At 37.8% G+C, this 13,480-nt stretch overlaps 1 protein-coding gene across 2 annotated transcripts in view; it reads left to right on the top strand.

Annotated features, from left to right (window-relative positions):
- The window catches only part of LOC141549454 (serpin B6-like), a 40,364-nt gene that overhangs the window by 18,168 nt on the left and 8,716 nt on the right, over positions 1–13,480 (top strand). The window contains exons 1-4 of one of the 2 annotated variants that reach the window (XM_074279003.1): positions 8,832–8,941; positions 10,952–11,129; positions 11,713–11,850; positions 12,557–12,674. The exons of the other annotated variant lie outside the window; for it this stretch is intronic. Coding sequence (XP_074135104.1) covers positions 10,959–11,129; positions 11,713–11,850; positions 12,557–12,674 — 427 coding nt within the window. The 5' untranslated portion in view covers positions 8,832–8,941; positions 10,952–10,958. Of the gene's footprint in view, positions 1–8,831; positions 8,942–10,951; positions 11,130–11,712; positions 11,851–12,556; positions 12,675–13,480 lie in introns of those variants that run through there. 2 annotated transcript variants of the gene reach the window in all.

Here is a 13,480-nt window from a genome sequence, read left to right as displayed (position 1 = left end):
CTTTTATTTAGCCTTCTGAGGCTTTTTCAGGCTTTTCCTAGGCCCTGAGTTGGAAGCAAATGCTTCAAGGAACTAATCTCCAATTCAATAAAGGGTGGTGTTTATGTCTCTGGCCAAGATCTCCAGTTGTATGAGACCACTTAACTTAAGGGTGTTTTTTGGGAAAAATATGTTTTTCCCAGGGGAGAGCTTGAGACCCCAAATCACCCTTCCCCCACAGATTAAAGGGTCACTGCTTCAGGGCCACAGGTTACTTCGTATGGGAATGTTTTTTTGTTTCATATTTAGTAAGTTTCAAATTTTAAAAATAAGTAATTAATTAATGATTAGCTATTTATAAACACCAAGTGGTGCTAGATAGACCCAGAGGTATCATTAGGAAGATTTTCCTTATATCACCCATACATCTCTGAATCATCTATTTTAGTTTTATCTTTTATGACCAAATAAAAGAAGAATAATTCTTTCATGCATGTTACCAATTCAAACATGGAAGAAAATTGTCTTATCCACCTAAATCTTCTCTTCTGCAGGGCAGCATTCAACTAATTTAGTTTCTTTAATAAATCATAATTGGGAATATCCTTTAGGCCTCAGAATCTTGTATACTTTTGTCACAACTTACTTTAGTCTGTCAGTGTATTTCCTACAATGGTGGTCCCCAGAATTTAATCCAATCTCCAAATGTGCTCAGGCCAAATATAGTACACACATATGTATTAAGGAAAAATAAACAATTAAATATACAATCTAGAATAAATGAAAGGGACCCTAGTTCTGTCATTGTCATTTCCCAGAATTGGTCTCATTTCTTTTGAAATCTGTGATGCATTTGGTTTATTGCATTCCACTAAAAGTATTTCTTTATGCTTTGGCAAGCATCACTTTAGACATTAGACTAGGGGGGGAAAGTTTTATTTTTACTCTCCAGATTTCATTAGAAAGTTTAAGAATCTCAGTGGATAGCATTTATTTTCACTATTACCCATTTCATTCTAAGCAGTCAAATTCAGTGGGTCCAGATAAGACATTTTGTTCATTTTATCTTTGAGCTATTGACTCCCTTGTGCTACTGATTAATACCTCTGGTCTTCACTTTCCTGCTCTGTACAAAGAAATGTTGGAATCTAATAATGTTTAGATCAATGAGTCGATGTCCTTATTTATCATTCCTTGAAATAGTCACTGGCATCTCATCATTATATATTTTTAATTTCTCTGTTCCTGATCCACAGATACTTATTCTCAAGCCCCAGGGGTGGCTCAGGCTTCTAGAAATCATCTCCTAAGGATAAACAAGACCCACCCAGGGTTTAACCACAGGAAGGAAGCTGCAGCAGCTTCACTTACTGTCTAGCCTACCCCCTACACCAATAGGCCAGTATTACTGAGCTGCTCATTGTATATTTGTACAATATTGACTACATTACATTGTATCAATATTAATACAATGATTCCTTCCTCCTACAGCAGAGTATTGGGAGAGACTGGAAGTTAGAGTAGGATTGCCAGCAGGGCACAGAGGGCCCAAGGTGAGAGGGTCCCTGATCTGCCTGGTATGCCTTACTAATTGACCCTCAGGTTGGGGGCCTGCTGCTCCGGATTTGTGGAGTCAACCTCCCCATGATTTTGAGCACTGCCCTTGTGTCTGGGTTTGGAAACTCCATAGAAACTCAGTGGACCAGCATACTTCCCAGGTGCCAGGCAAGAGGCTGCTTGTAGTTCTGTTTGTGAGGACTTAGTAGCCCTAAGCTGGCATGGAAACTTGGCACAGAAGAGTGTGTTCTGAACACTTTCTTGAGATGTCCTTGGTTGAACTCCTTTTATGACACAGACATGGTACTGATACCTAAACCAGGTAGATCGAAAACTGAGAAAGAAAATTATAGACCAATCTCCTTAATGAATATTGATGCTAAAATCTTAAATAAGATATTAGCAAAAAGACTTCAGAAAATCATCTCCAAGATAATACACTATGATCAAGTAGGATTTATTCCAGGAATGCAGGGCTGGTTTAATATTAGGAAAACTATTAATATAATTGACCATATTAATAATCAAATTAACAAGAACCATATGATCATCTCAATAGATGCAGAAAAAGCATTTGACAAAATCCAACATCCATTCCTACTAAAAACTCTTGAGAGTATAGGAATAAATGGACTATTCCTTAGAATAATCAGGAGTATATATTTAAGACCTTCAGTAAGCATAATATGCAATAGAAATAAACTGCAACCTTTCCCAGTAAGATCAGGAGTGAAACAAGGTTGCCCACTATCACCATTACTATTCAATATAGTACTAGAAACGCTAGCCTCGGCAATAAGAGCCAAGAAAGAGATTCAAGGAATTAGAGTAGGAAATGAGGAAATTAAACTATCACTTTTTGCAGATGACATGATGGTATACTTAGAGAATTCCAAAGACTCTGCTAAAAAGCTACTAGAAATAATTCAAAATTTCAGCAAAGTGGCAGGATACAAAATAAATCCACATAAATCCTTGGCATTTTTATATATCACTAACAAAATGCAACAGCAAGAGATACAAAGAGAAATTCCATTCCAAACAAATGTTGAGAGTATAAAATACTTGGGAATCCATCTACCAAAGAAAAGTCAGGAATTATATGAGAAAAATTACAAAACACTTGCCACAAAAATAAAATCAGAGATGTCCTTGGTTGGAAATAAGGAAATAGTACTTTTCTTCACTTCCCTGCTTTTCCCACCTCAATGGGGCACATCTTGGCAGTCTGGTCTGATGCTTATGAATTAGGGCTGTTGGGGAGCAGCAGAGGGGCAGGTGATATTCCTAGAAGCTCTGGGTCGGGCTCCATTAGAGTGTCTGGATCCCGAGCTTGTGAGGATCCAGAAACTGCAAAAATTGAATTGAGGTGTCCTCCAACCCTGCTAATGGTGGGATTCAGGGGTTTTAGACCCCCACAAAATATATTTGAGTTACTTATCAGTGTTCATAAGTGTCTCAAAAGAATTAGTAGGCATACACCTCCAAATGAAAGACAAGGATTTTATTTAGCTGCTAAAAGGAATATATGCAAAAGGGTTTCAGCAATTAACTGGGGGAAGGCAAGTTCCCTGGTAATAACAAGGAAGAAGACTCATTAAGCTATGATTATACCAGCTAAAGGGTAAACCCTAAAAGGGAGTTAGCAAGTTAGGGAGGTACAGTTATGTTCTTTTGTTCAAGAAATAAAACCTAGGGCTTTGACATTATAATTTGGGTGTCTGATTAGAAACGGTAAAGATAGAGTTGTGGGTTTGTCAAATCTAATCATTTCACCAGGGGAATTCATCCTAGACTGTGGAATTGTCATAATGTTGCACTTAAAGATCAAAATGCTTAGATAATTAGTGCTCTTCCCTGTCTGCTTCTGGAATCAATTTAGAGAGCAAAATTCAGACTTTCACTAGATCTTGCTTCTCTTTGCTATCTTGTTGAACTGTCAAAAGATCTAGGGCTTCACCCTCATCATTACGGCAGGATTCTCCTTACAGCATCTCTGCATGGGGGGATAAGAATCGGTTTCATTTTCAAATATTCAGACAATTTTAAGATTGTCTGTAACCATAGAGAGCCTGGAGATGAAAAGCCCAGAGGGGCTGAGTAGTCTAGTTAAGTTTACAAGGCTAGTTAGTGGCAGAGTCTGCCCAGAACTCAGCTTCTGAATCCTGACAGAACTCTTTATGACATTGATGAGGTTCGGCTCCCCTCCATTCTCAGTCAGGAAGCCAAAATCATGAGGTTTGGCGCAAGGCAGGGAGTTGTGGGAACCCCCTCATGGCCGGCGCAGTTCCTTTGTAAATGAATTTACAAACCTGAAAAGTTAAACTGGCAAAAGAAGTTTATTATTAGAACTTAGAACTCAGCTTCTGCAGCCTGACTTCCTTAGTGGCAGGTCCAGATAGAGAAGTAAAGATGTAGCAGAGAGATCCCCTTAGAGGTAAATAGGGTCCTGTTAGGGGAATAGGTGAGAAAGATAAAGAGGGAGTACTGCTGAAAAGAGAATGTCTTTTCGAGGGGCAGAAGGTCCCAGCTATGGAGAAAGAAAGAGGTTCCTTGGCATAATTCCTGCTTTTATAGGTCCTCGGCAAGGAGTTGGGCTGAAGGAAGCTTGTTTTATGGGTAGTTCTTGGTGGGGGCTCGGAGCAGTTTGTGTTGAAATCAAAATAGAGAGTCTTAGAATTGAATGAATGTCCCTGGACCAATCTCCAATTCAATAAAATTGATAGAAATCTGGATCTCCACCTGGGGCTAAGTAAGAGTGGTTCTGGAATCAACTAGTCCTACCCAGATAACAGAATGAAACACTTTTTTTTGATTCCCTGGGGAGGGTCTCTCAGGGGAGGGCTTCTCTGAGGGAGTTTCCCAAGCTTTTCCTCAAAGTGAGAGAGAGAGAGTTTCCAGGCTCCCTTTATCAACATCATCTCCATGGATCCAGCCCAAATGTGCTGTATCCTAAGTAGAAGCTGTAAATCCTAGAAGTGAATTGAATTTTTTTAAAAAAAGAGAATGAAGGCTTTGTGATTATGGTGATCAGGCTTGGCAGCTGGGAAGAAATTGTGAAATGTACTTACCTCCTTTCTTAGGAAAGATTCTCATCATGGGCATGGAATGTTGTGGGGATCTGACATACCTGCTGGTTTTACAGAAGTGTTTCTTGTTCTTCCAAGGGAGGGACTTACTGGACTGGGGAGAGGACAGAGTGTTGCGCCAGAAAATCAGAAAAACTTGAGTTTAAATATGAACAAAATCATTTTACTTCATTTTCCTCAACAGTAAAATGGGGATAATAGCTCATAGTGTTTAAGATGGTTGTGAGGATCAAATGAGAAAATATTTGTAAAGCACTTAGCATAGTGGTTGGCACATAGTAGATGCTTTATAAGTGCTTCTTCCATTCCTTTATTTACTGTTGGAAAAATTGGATGTATCAGGACAATGTCAGGTGGACATAGGATTTTCCCAGATCCTATATTTAATAAGGGCCCAGATGAAATAATTCAGAATTTCCTACCTGACTATAGGAGTTCACCATACCCCTAAAACCACGTACCTTCCGTCTCATTCATTTCTAATCTACAACAGGCACTTAATCAATATTTATTGTCTAACTCTTGACTTCTACTAGCCTATTTGCATCTTGGTTTTGATGATAACTTTTCTAGTTAATGATCCAATTTCCCCCATTTTTCTTCTATAAATTGGTTACATGGACGTCCACTGTGGTCTCATAAATTCCTGCTTGTGGCCCAGACACATTTTGTTTCACCTTCTTGTGTGGAACTTTGCTCCATTTTAGCCCTCCTTAGTTGCCTGGGGCTAAGGAAGAACTGGACTATGTGACTATTTTGAAAGTTTATAGCAGGGGTTCTCAAACTATGGCCTGCGGGCCTCCAGGGTTATGGCAAATGGGCTGAGGGGCTGAGATAGAGCTTTTGTTTTTACTATAGTCCGGCCCTCCAACAGTCTGAGGGACAGTGAACTGGCCCCCTATTTAAAAAGTTTGAAGACCCTATAGCCTTTCGGCTCTGCTCTTCCATCATTCCATTAGCTGTTCTGATAGACATTTGATTTCTTTTGATAGTTTCTATGAAAAGTAAAGTAACAGGGGCTTTGAGTCATCTTTATAGATGTGGGGTTTGAAACCCTGAAATTGGTTGATATTACTGTCAGAGGAAGATGGAGAGACAGAGACAGAGAGAGTAGACACACATACACCTAGAGACAGACAGAGAGACAGAGACAGAGACATACAGAGACAGACAGAGAGACAGAGACAGAGACAGAGAGAAAGAATAGGAAAGAATCTTGAGGAAATCCCTACACCAGCAGGTAAGGAAGAGGATAGAGAAGGAATAGAGATGAGATTTCTTAAACTCCACAACAAAATCTTCCCTCTAGACATGGTACCTTCTGAAGCTCAGGGATGGATGTTGTGTTTGCTGCTGGCCAGCCCCAGCCAATCTCTGGGTAGGCCAGATGCTCTGTAACTGAGCTCCACCATTCTATGTTTGGTCTAACTGTTCTAGAATGTCTAGATATGTATGTAGTCCTACAGAAATATATAAAAACAACAAAAAATATAAAAACATCTTAGATTGTGAGGAAGATCTGAGGTCCAGTTCATTAGAGGAGTAGAGGGAATGATGGACCCTTTAATCAAGTGCCAATGGCTCCAAGCTCTGCCTCAGCCTCTTTTATTGTAAGTGGGAAGTTTTAATCTGCATTATACTTTGCCACTCTTAAAATAATCTAAGAGTTCTTTGGTGGACATGTCATGTTCTTGACTCAAATGGAGTTCATAGTCAATTACAGTGCTAGATCATTTTCCGATGGTCTTTTCCAGAACCATGTAATAATTGTGAATGTGGTTTCAGAAAATCTAATTGGACCTTTTTTTAAAATTATTCCTCATAGCATTAGCAGGCAACATGGATCAAATGCTGATCTAGATTCAAATCCCTACTCAAGCATTTAATAATTGTTTGATCATGGTCAATTCATTGATGAACATTTATTGTGTACCTCCTATGTACCAGGAACTGTGCCAAGCACTGGGAATACAAAAAGATAAAAAAGACAAGTATCAGGGAGAGCTCATAATGGGGGAAACAAAAAGAAATAGTAAGTATTAATATGTAACCCCCAAAAATCTATGAAATAAGAGAGGAAAGATCCTAGAATTAAGAAGTGTTGGGTAAGACTTCCTGTAGAAAATGAGATTTTAGTTGGGACTTAAAGAAAGCCAGAGAAATAATATAATTTAGCTGAGAAACATAACTATTTACACATCTGTAAATGGGATTATTGATATTTGTAGAATATCTAACTCACAGAGTTGTGTGTGAGGATCAAATGATCGTTTATCTACCAACTGCTATCTGAATTTAAGTTATATCTATTAAATTCCCTCTTATTAAATTTAATCTATTATTTTGGTATTCTACTGAAGGTGTGAGTAATATCTCTCACTTTATGCATTCTAAAAATTTGACAATTATTCCAATGTTATTGATTAAAATGTTAGACAACATAGAGTTAAAAACACATTTCAGAGGAGTTAAGGGAGCTTCCTCTATATCAACATTAAATTATAAATGAATATTCTTAGATCAACAAAATAGTTCTGAATGCAACTAATCATTGTCATCTAATCCATATGTTGACATTTTGTCCACAAAGAAAGCATGTAAAGATGATTTTGTTAAATATTCTCCTGAAGTCTAAGTAAACTATATAAAATTTTCCTGATCTATCAGTCTAGTCATGCCATCAAAAAAAGGACATGAGGTTAGTCTGCCATTGTCTGTTATAGTCTACCATGCCTAAGTGCTTGAAGAAACCATGCTGGTGCTTATTGAGCAGTATTTCTTTTCGTAGATATTTAAAAACCATCTTGAGGCAGTTAGGTGATAGAACACCAGTCCTGGAGTCAGGAGGACATGAATTCAAATCCAACCTCCAACAGTTACTGTATGCTCCTGGGCAAGTCAGTTAATTTTTATAGCTTCTAGTCCCCTCAACCCAAATCCTTTTAATTAGTGCTAGAGTAAAGATAGAGAAAATAAATCAATAAGAATGCAGAACAATGGAGGGATTACTTAGGGATAGAATAATCACTGAAGATATTGTGGAGTTGAAGTGACATCTGGACTTTAAAAGATGAAAACATTTTTTGAGGTAGAGATGAATGTGGAGTGTGGCTTTCAAAGTTAAGAGGATTACCTACTGAAAAGTAGAAAGGAGAGGAAGTGCATGGGGTGCTTTGAGAGACCAGAATAGCCTAGTTTAGTCAGATCAGGAACTAAGTAGAGAAACCTGCTGAATCCCACTTGTAAGGCCTCTAAAATCTCACATCTCATTAGTGGTTCAGTTTTCTTAAAAGACCAGGTCCTGGTCCTGCAACCTGTACACTTAACTATGGTCTTGCTTAACTAGTTAATTTGCAAAGAGGAATGGGTGATTTCAAAAAATGCACAGTTCCACTTTGTAGCAAGTATAGCTTTATGGAATGATAAGAAAAATGGAAATTCAATGCCAGGATTTTTAAGTGTTTCATATTTACTCAAGTAGGTATTATGGCAAACAGGGGTAATATGGCTCTCTCTCTCTCTTTCTCTCTCTCTCTCTCTCTCTCTCTCTCTCTCTCTCTCTCTCTCTCTCTCTCTCTCTCTCTCTCTCTCTCTCTCTCTCTGTCTCTCTCTCTCTCTGTCTCTCTCTCAACAGACTATAATCATCTTTGAAAGCTTTAAGCTCTCACTCTTTTCACTTTTTTCCTGTGGACCACTAAGACTACAGGAAAAAAGAGGTTTTACGCAAATTGTTTAGCTTGGCTTTCAGTCCGTTTTCCCCTCACAGAGCTCTGTTCTTTCCTTTCTTCTTTCCTTCCCTGGAAAATTATTCTTTGTAAATCCCATGTTGCCAGGAGGTTTAGAAGTGCACGGACTGACTGAAGACAGGGTTTGGGACCGGACTTCTTATTTTAGCGGTGTAAAAAATTTACTATTTCAATGAGGACTGGGACCTTCTCTGAAATGTACAGCCTCAGAGAGTTTCCTAACACACTTGAGAAATTAAATGATTTTCCTAGCGTCACACAGGAACCCGGGTCTTCAGAGATGAGGCATTGGAGATCCAATGGATCTTAATGCCAATTTAGTTCTCTTGGCACCAGATTTCCAGTATGCCCCAAGCCAAGAAATAGTTTAAAGAGTAGGAGTAATTTCTGCCGGACTCCTCCCCAAGATCAAAAATGCTTATTCTCAAATCTAGGAGGCGTGTCTCAGCCTTCTCGGAATCCCCCCCGAGGGTAAGCTTAAAAGCTGGACTTCTCTCCGGGCTTGTAAACCAGAGGGGTGGAAGGAAGCTATAGCTGCTGCTCTTAAGGTCCGCTGTACAGCCAACACAGGTAGGAAGTGGAAGACTAAGCTACTCACGGATCTGCTCTGCTCTTATGGCTGAATACTTCGAAAGCCCGAGTCTTAGCGCAGGATCGCCCCACTTTGCTGGAGGCGGTGTACAGAGGGCGTAAGGGGTCCTTGGTCTACCAAACCCACTTTCCTACTTGGCCCTGAGATCGTGGCTGTCCAACTCGGGATTTGTGGAGTCTGGCTCCCTGACTTTGATCTTGTGTTTCAGGGTCTTGAAACTAGAAAGTCCTTGGGCCAGAGCGCGAGAGGCAGCTTGTAGCTTCTGACTGCGAGAACTTGTAGCTCGAACCTGGCATGCAAGCCTTGGCAGAGGCGAGTAGGTTCTGAGCGCTCGCCTGGGAATGAGGATAGTTCTTTTTTCCACTTCCCGGCTTCTCCCGGCACTCTGGGATACGTCTGGGCTTCCTAGTCTGTGTCTTAAGAATTATGCATAGGGTTGTTGGAAAGTGGTTGGCGTAGATGCTTGATAGTCCCCGGAGTTGGAACTCCGTTTCAGGTCTCTAGATCTAACGGTCAGACCCCCGAGCATCCCGAAACTGAATTGCGGCATCAACCCTGCTAATAGTGAGATTCAGGGCTGTTGGACCCTCAAAGTATATTCGGGTTATGGGGTATGTCTTAAAAGAATTTGTAGGCATAGAATCAAGAGCAAGGATTTTATTTATTTAACTGCTAAGAAAAAAATATATCCATATTCTTAGCGCTTAAAAGAGCGGAAGAAAAGTTTTCTAGTAGTAATAAGGAAGAAGACGCCATTAAGGGGAAGACTCTTTAAATCGGAATTACGTCTTCTGGTGAGATAACCCTAGGAGGGAGTTAGCAAGTTAGTGAGGTACAGTTAAGTTCTTTTATAGAAAAAAATATAACCTGGAGCTTTGACATCATAACTTGACAGGCTGATTAGATACTGTAATGGTGGATTTATTATGGTTTTGTCAATGTAAATAATTCAGCTAAAAATTTCTCCCAAGGCTTCAACCTAGAGTGTCATACCGATACACTTAAAGCCACCCAATTAAGATCAAAATATCTAAATAATCCTTGCTTCTCCCTGCCTGCCTCTGGGAGCAATTTAGGCTGTAAAGTTCAGACTTTATCTTGCTGAGCTAGGGAAGATATAAATGATCCACACTCAGCACTTCCTTATTCCCTTGTACTGAGATGGGAGTCGGAAAAAAAAAAAGGGGGGGACTTTCTGAAGGCCTTGATGAGAGCAGAAGCAAGTCTCTCCCAGCTCTTTGGTTCCAGGTGATACTTGCCCTGGAAATGTGCAGAAAGAGTAAAGAAATGGGCAGGAGTCTCATTACACCATCTTTACTTGGGGGAGAGAAGGATAGCTTTCATTTGGAAACATTCATACAATTTTAAAATTGTCAGTAACCACAGAGGCATTGGAGATGAAGAGCACAGAGGGACTGAATAATCTAGTCAAAATAACAAAGCTAGTTATTGGCAGATCCTGGATGGGGCAATATTATTAGTTATATTTCCACTTGGGAAGCAAGAAATTGATAACAAAGTCTCTTGTTTTTTCCTATTTTCTAGCTATGAGTCATAATGATAATAATAATCAGCAAAGATGAATTTATTTGCTTTTTTCTGGTGTCCTATTTATATTTTTATTATTTTGTTCATTTAGGGAAGCAACTAATTAGGACAGTGAATATAATACTGGATTTAGAGTCAGGAAGACCTCCATTCAAATCTTAGACCCTTACTAGCTGTATGAGTAAGGACAATTTAGTTCACCTCTGTTTGCCTCAGTTTCCCTATCTTTTAAATGAGCAAAATAATAGCACCTATGCTTTGAAAATAAAATGAATTAATATATCAAGTGCTTTTAAACATTAAACCATTATATAAATGCACTTTACTATTGTTATTAATGATGTATCATTGGAGATTATGTAGATTCAAAAAGTAGTATATGCATATACACAGAAATGCTTCATTTTCATGTAACATGTTTCTTTGTCTTCTCATTCTAGGAGTGGCATGATGGATGTGCTCTCTGATGCAATCAACACTTTTACTTTGAATGTTTTTAAAGAAATTACTGAAAAAGATAACTCACAGAATGTGTTTTATTCTCCCTTAAGTCTCTATTGTGCCCTGGCTATGGTCTTAGAGGGGGCCAAGGGAAATACTGCTGCACAGATACAACAGGTACTTGAGACTAAGAGAAAACAAACAAAAAACAAAATAAAAACCAACTGACCAAACTATATGAAATTGTTTGTACTTCTCCAAAGCCACATCTCAAAGGAGCTGAACTTTTTCAATAGTGTAGCCATAGAGAGGGAGGGAAAGGAAACACAATATGTGGGTGAATCTGTCTAATCTGTGTTCAATTCTAGTCTCATTCAGGGTAGAAATGTCCCTAAGGTTACTAATGCAAAATAATCTTACCTTTTTTTTTTTTACCATGCTTGGAAGAATAACTATAAGATCGCTATTTGGGAAGGTACATAAGGAAGTGAGGAAGATAAAAATATGAAGTGCAGAAATGTATAATAACTCTGGAAAGGATACTAAAGGACTTTAAATGCTGAACAAAAAAGATTTGTATTTCTTCCTAAATGCATAAGGGGCTAATGGACCTTATAGAATTGGGTGATGTCCTCAACTTTTATTTTTAAATACTTTCAGTCTCTATGGATTTTTCAGTTGATTTTCCTTTGAGGATTTATTTTTTGTTTTAAAAGAAAGGAAAATAGTATTGAAGTTGTACTTTTGTTTTTCTATATAGGTTCTTTCTTTAAACAAAGATACAGATGTCCGTCAAAGTTTCCAGTTTTTTCTTGAAGAAGCTAATAAATCTGGTGATCGTTGCCTGCTAAGAATTGCCAACAGACTTTTTGGAGAAAAGACTCATGATTTTATGTCAGTAAGTCTTGTCTATTATTTCTCCCTAAATCAACTTAAGGATATCAGTGACATTTTCAAGATGACAAGAGTACCTCATCTCTTATGCTATTAAAGATTCAGAGGGAAGTATTTGAAAAAGTCAGCCCTGGGAACATAGTGTTATTATCTATAATTTTAAAGAATTAACAGCAAGGTTCAGTGGACAAAGTATTACCAGAATTCAAATCTCATCTCTGCTACTTGTTGTCTGGACAAATCTCTCTGAGCCTCAGTTTTACCTGTCTAAAATTATTTTAATTTAAGTTCTATGATCCTTTGTACCTATAGACAATGAATGTCTCCATTAAACATTTTTTTTCCTGACAGTTTATTTTTAAATAGCAATTTGTTGATTTGAGAACATTGTCACATTATTAGTCTTCCTTTGGATTCCCAACCATAACCTTTGCTTTTTAAGTGACCCATTTGTGCTAATAAAATGTAAAAGTATTTAACAAGCCTTGATTTCTAATACCTAAGGCTTTAGATTCATTAAGTTAAAGACATAAAAGTTCATCCAAGTCAAACACAAAGATTTGGGATCAATTTATAGTGATCCATAATATGTTTGTGATTGTTAAGAAGAGTTCAAAATTTGCATTGCATTGCATTGCAATGCAGTTGCATTGGTGAAATTTAATTTTGGACTTCTGACACTTGATTGTATTGTTTATCCTACTGTTTAGTCTTTTAAGGAATCCTGTCAAAAATTCTACCATTCAAAAATGGAAGAACTTGACTTTGCTAATGCATCAGAGGAAGCAAGAAAACATATAAATAAGTGGGTAGAAGAAAAGACTCAAGGTAAGAAATCATGGGATTTCTTTTTTTAGTTATTTTAGAGATGGCAATTTGGGATTTTGATAACTCTTTTCCAAAATATAAAAAGGAGTCATTTCTAAGCATTAAAAAGTAGACAAAAATCTGTCCACTAAAAATTATTTAATTTTCTTTTTCTTTCCCCTGTGTTTCAATGTCCTCAATATCAATAATGTTTCTGAATACTGCAATCAGCTTCTAGGATGAATCATTTCCAATCACAATGCATTTCTTCATTTATTGAATGATTAAAATAACTATTCTACTGTTTGGCATCTAAGACAGATTCTCTTTTTATGTTGCTTTCTAAAGTTTTCCATCTACCTCAAACAATGTTACTATATTCTTATATAGTATAATAAACCCCTATTCCCCTGTCTTTCTGTGCCTTTTATATATGTATTTACATGTATTCGTGCTGTACACATTTTATTCTGAGGACCATATTTAAATTGACTCAAATTCTAAGTAAATTGGTTACTATTTCAAGACCATGTACTTTGTGGAATCTCAGAGAATTATTTTTGTGATTGCCAAGTATTTATTTTAACATGTTATAGTAGTAAGGAGGTTTAGGAACTTCTGGAGGGGTGGAGCCAAGATGTCAGAATAGAGAAAACCCTCAGTTTGTCATTTGCAACATATTCCTCTAAACAACTTTTAAAAAATAAGTTTTCATATCCTTTGACCACTTATCAATTAGGAATGACTTGCATTCTTATAAATTTGACTCTGTTCTCTACATATTTAAGAAATGAAACCTTCAGCTAAAATAGTGGCTGTAAAAATTG

This window comes from Sminthopsis crassicaudata, chromosome 1 (genome assembly GCF_048593235.1).
Source record: "Sminthopsis crassicaudata isolate SCR6 chromosome 1, ASM4859323v1, whole genome shotgun sequence".
Classification (NCBI taxonomy): Eukaryota; Metazoa; Chordata; class Mammalia; order Dasyuromorphia; family Dasyuridae; genus Sminthopsis; species Sminthopsis crassicaudata.
This window is presented reverse-complemented; position numbering and strand designations above follow the sequence as displayed.